Below are 4,606 nucleotides of genomic sequence, written 5' to 3' on the forward strand. Positions count from 1 at the left end.
ACCCCCAAATATAATCCACTCTGCAACCCTCATTGCATACTCCTACGATAAAAATAATACCCTAAAATAGAATACTTTTAGACTATTCTCTCCCCCATAGACTTCAATGCCGTAAACATATTTCATCTAGTTTTTCTCAGTCTTACCCCCACCCCAATGCCAGTGAGGCTGTAATCTTAATGGGAACATACTATCCACCTTTTTTTTCTGTGGGAACAGCTAGTGGATTCAAATTGCCGATCTTTTGATTAGCGGCCCAACAACTTGCTGTGTCACCAAGGGCCCCTTGTAAAAAGTTGAATCTGTTTGGTTTTTCATGTTATATGAAACTACTGTGCAGGATTGGAAAATCTATGATTTTAACATTAGGAGGATCTAGTTTGGGAAGGCAGTTTTATCTCCTGGGTTATTGTTATTGTTGTTAGGTGCTATTGAGTTGAGTATGACTCATAGCTCTGAACCCTGCCCTCTCCTGAGCCCACCTCACTGTCTTTGACACATCTGTCCCCAGTTCCACAGTAGTTACTGTGTCATTCCACCTCGTCCAGGGTCTTCCTCTCTTGCAGTGACCTCTACCCTTTCAAGCATCATGTCTTTCTCCAAGAATTGGTCCCTATAAAGTTCAAGTATTGTGGTTTATGCTTAAGAAAACAAGTCAGGAAAATGACAAGTGTTGACAAAAATGTGGAGAAATTAGAAACCTCATCCATTTCTGATGAGAATGCAGACTGATACAATCACTATGAAAAGTCTGGCAGCACCTCAAGTACTTAAATATAGAATTACCATATGACCCGGCAGTTCCACTTCGGGGTATATACCAAAATGAATTGAAAGGAGGAACTCAGATACTAGTACACTAGTGTTCATTGTTGTTTGTTTTTATGTAATGCTATTTGCATTAAGTAAAAGGTAGAAATAAATGAAGTGTCTATCAACAGATGAATGTTGTTGTCATTGTTAGGTGCTATCGGTATAACTCATGGTGACCCTGTGAACAACAGACTTGCATCCTGTCCTATCATGTGCTATTCTCATCATCACTGATTTGAGCCCACTTGAGTCACTGTGTCAGTCCAACTTGTTCGGGGCTCTTCCTCTCTTTCACTAACCCACCATCTTACCCAGCATGATGTTCCTTTCCAAGGAATATTCTCTGTTAGCAACATGCCCAAAGTATGTGAGAAGAAACTTTGTTATCCTTGCCTCCAAGGAGCACTCTGGTCACACTTTTTTTTTTCTAAGACATACCTGGAGTTTTTTCCTGTAGTCTCTGGGATACTTAGTACTCTTTCCTAACATCGCTACTCAAAGGTATCAATTCTTCTCCTGTCATCTGTATTCCCTGTCCAGCTCTCAGATGCATAGCAAGTGATTAAAAATATCATGGCCTACAGACACATGAAGAAATACTCAAAATCACTGGCAATAAGAGAGATGGAAATCAAAACCACAATGAGATACCATCTCACCCCAGTAGTAGTGGCAAAGTTTAATAGGACAGCAGGCAATAAATGTTGTAGAGAATATGGAGAGATAAAAACTCTCATCCACTGTTGGCGGGATTATAAAATGGTACAACCATTCTGAAGGCAGTTTGATGTTTCCTCAAAAAGCTGAACATAGAGATTCCATATGACCAAGCTAGCTATTGCACTGAAAGTAATATATTCCAAGGAAATTAGAACTGAGATCCAAATGGAGATTTGTACACTGCTCTTCATAGCAGCATTATTCACAAACACAATAACTTGGAAACAACCTAGATGTCCAACCCCAATGGAGTGGATTGAGAAATTGTGGTATATTCACAGCACATGTAAGTGTGAATATATGGAATAGTATGCAGCACTCAGGAGCGTCGATTTTGAAAATGACTACATAACTTGGGAGAGACTGGAGAGAATGTACTCTGTCTCATAAGGATAAATATTGTGTAAGCCCATTATTGTAAAAACAGAAAGATAACTAGTAGAATGTGTATGGGAATCCAAAGGGGGAAGGCATATGAACAGAAGAGAGTGGGTGAGGGGGAAGTCATAGGGTCTCACAATTTGGTGGATGGAGGGAGGAAGGGTAATGAAAGTGGGACAAGTCTAGCAGGGATCAGGAAAGAAGGGTTAATGGTGGTTCAATGGTGATTGATTTTACAAAACATAATGAATGAGCATGATTGTATAAAACACTGTGAATATGGTCTCCTTATCCCCGGCAGTTAGTGCTGAAGAGTGCGGAGTGTGTGCTCCAGTCTCGGAACACACATTTATTATTTAAAAAAAAATAAAAAATTAAAAATTACATTTAAGAAAATAAAAACATTAAAATTAAAAAGCCTTTTAAAAAATAATTTTAAAAAATTACAGAAAATCTGTGTCTCCCCCCGCCGGAGACTTTTATTTATTTATTTTTTCTCTTTTATAAACAACCCGGTGAAGCAGCCGAGACCGACTCGCCCGCCCACGGCCCCGCAGCAGCTTCGAGGAGGAACGAAGAGACCGAGGCCTTCCCGTTGCCAGGACCCGGCCCCACCAGCCTCGCTCTGCAGCTGGCATGCAGCACCCAGCGACAATGCACCGACCCGGCCGCGGCCTTGGGGCCCGCTGGCAGCTGTGCCAAGACGAATGCCAGCGCCCCCAGCTCCCCCATGGCCTTGCTATATGTGGGAGATCTACACCCCGACGTGACAGAGGCGATGCTCCACGAGAAGTTCAGCCCGGCCGGGCCCATCCTCTCCATTCAGGTCTGCAGGGACATGGTCACCCGCCGTCCCTTGGGCTACGCCTATGTGCACTTCCAGCAGCCTGCGGACGCAGAGCGAGCTCTGGACACCATGAATCTTGATATTTTAAAGGGCAAGCCAATACGCATCATGTGGTCTCAGGGTGACGCATCACTTTGTAAAAGTGGAGTGGGCAACGTAGTCATTAAAAATTTGGACAAATCCATTGGTAAGAAAACACTGTATGATACCTTTTCGGCATTTGGTAATATCCTCTCATGTAAGGTGGTTTGTGATGAAAATGGTTCCAAGGGCTATGGATTTGTGCATTTTGAGACACAGGAAGCAGCTGAAAGAGCTATTGAAAAAATGAATGGGATGCTTCTAAATGATCGTAAAGTATTTGTTGGACGTGTTAAGTCTCTCAGAGAACGAGAAGCAGAACTCAGAGCTAGGGCTAAAGAGTTTACCCATGTCTGCACCAAGGATTTTGGAGAAGACACGGATGACGAGCACCTTAAGGATCTTTTTGGCAAGTTTGGATCTGCCCTAAGTGTGAAAGTAGGGACCAATGAAAGTGGGAAGTCTGAAGGTTTTGGTTTTGTGAGCTTTGAGAAGCAAGAAGATGAACAGAAAGCTGTTGATGAGATGAATGGAAAGGAGCGCAGTGGAAAACAAATTTATATTGGCCAAGCTCAGAAAAAAGTGGAACAACAGATGGAACTTAAAGGCAAATTTGAGCAGAAGAAGCAAGATAGGATCACCAGATACCAGGGTGTTAACTTATATGTGAAAAATCTTGATGATAGCATTGATGACCAACGTCTCCACAAAGAGTTTTCTCCATTTGGTACAATCACAAGTGTAAAGGTTATGATGAAGGGTGGTCGCAGCCGAGGATTTGGTTTTGTATGTTTCTCCTCCCCTGAAGAAGCCACTAAAGCAATTAAAGAAATGAATGGTAGAATTGTGGCCACGAGACCATTGTATGTAGCTTTAGCTCAGGACAAAGAAGAGCGCCAGGCTCACCTCACTAACCAGAGAATGGCGAGTGTCCGAGCTGTGATCAACCTCTACCAGCCAGCACCCCCTTCAGGTTACTTTATGGCAGCTATTCCACAGACTCAGAACCGGGTTGCGTACTACCCTCCCAGCCAGATTGCTCCATTAAGACCAAGTCCTTGCTGGATGGCTCAGGGTGCCAGACCTCATCCATTCCAAAATATGCCCAGTGCTATCTGCCCACTTGCTCCTGGACCACCATTTATTACCATGAGACCAACGTCTTCACAAGTTCCACAAGTCATGTCAACACAACATGTTGCCAACACATCCACACAGACCATGGGTCCCCATCCTGTGGCTGCTGCAGTTACTCCTGCTGTCCGTATTGTGCTGCAGGATAAAAATGCTGGAGTTCACAATCCTCAGCAGCATCTAAATGCACAACCACAAGTCACCATGCCTACTGTTCATGTACAAGGTCGAGAGCCTTTGACTGCTTCCATGTTGGCATCTGCCTCTCCTCAAGAGCAAAAGCAAATGTTGGGCGAAAGGCTGTTTCCCCTTCTTCAAGCCATGCACCCTACATTGGCTGGTAAAATCATGGGCATGTTACTGGAGATTGATAATTCAGAGCTTCTTCATATGCTTGAGTTTCCAGAGTCTCTTCGTTCTAAGGTTGACAAAGCTGTAGCTGTACTACAAGCCCACCAAGCTAAAGAGGCTGCCCAGAAAGCAGTCAACAGAGCCACTGGTGTTCCAACTGTTTAAAATGATCAGGGACCGGCTGCCAGCCGGGGGAACGCACGCCGCCGCCCGCCAGGCCGGGGGAACGCCGCCGCCAGACCAGGAACGCCGCCGCCAGACCAGGGAACGCCGCGAGAG

General features: G+C 44.3%; 1 protein-coding gene across 2 annotated transcripts; it reads left to right on the forward strand.

Moving 5' to 3' along the window:
- The first annotated feature begins 2,626 nt into the window (after window positions 1–2,626).
- Window positions 2,627–4,492, forward strand: LOC102843416 (polyadenylate-binding protein 1-like). Of its 2 annotated transcripts, XM_006889827.1 has the most exons (2): window positions 2,645–3,935; window positions 4,188–4,492. In XM_006889827.1, the coding sequence occupies exons 1-2, from the start codon at window positions 2,645–2,647 to the stop codon at window positions 4,490–4,492; spliced, it is 1,596 nt and encodes a 531-aa protein (XP_006889889.1). The 2 variants fall into 2 exon arrangements, with proteins under 2 accessions (XP_006889890.1, XP_006889889.1); XM_006889828.1 differs by having other exon boundaries at window positions 2,627–4,492.
- Window positions 4,493–4,606: the final 114 nt, after the last annotated feature.

Source organism: Elephantulus edwardii, unplaced genomic scaffold, assembly GCF_000299155.1.
Source record: "Elephantulus edwardii isolate Elephantulus edwardi_28Jun2011 unplaced genomic scaffold, EleEdw1.0 scaffold00082, whole genome shotgun sequence".
Classification (NCBI taxonomy): Eukaryota; Metazoa; Chordata; class Mammalia; order Macroscelidea; family Macroscelididae; genus Elephantulus; species Elephantulus edwardii.

Bases quoted from the DNA above. Each gene is read 5' to 3' on its own strand.
- LOC102843416 (XM_006889828.1), top strand. From the start codon at position 2,645: ATGGCCTTGCTATATGTGGGAGATCTACACCCCGACGTGACAGAGGCG.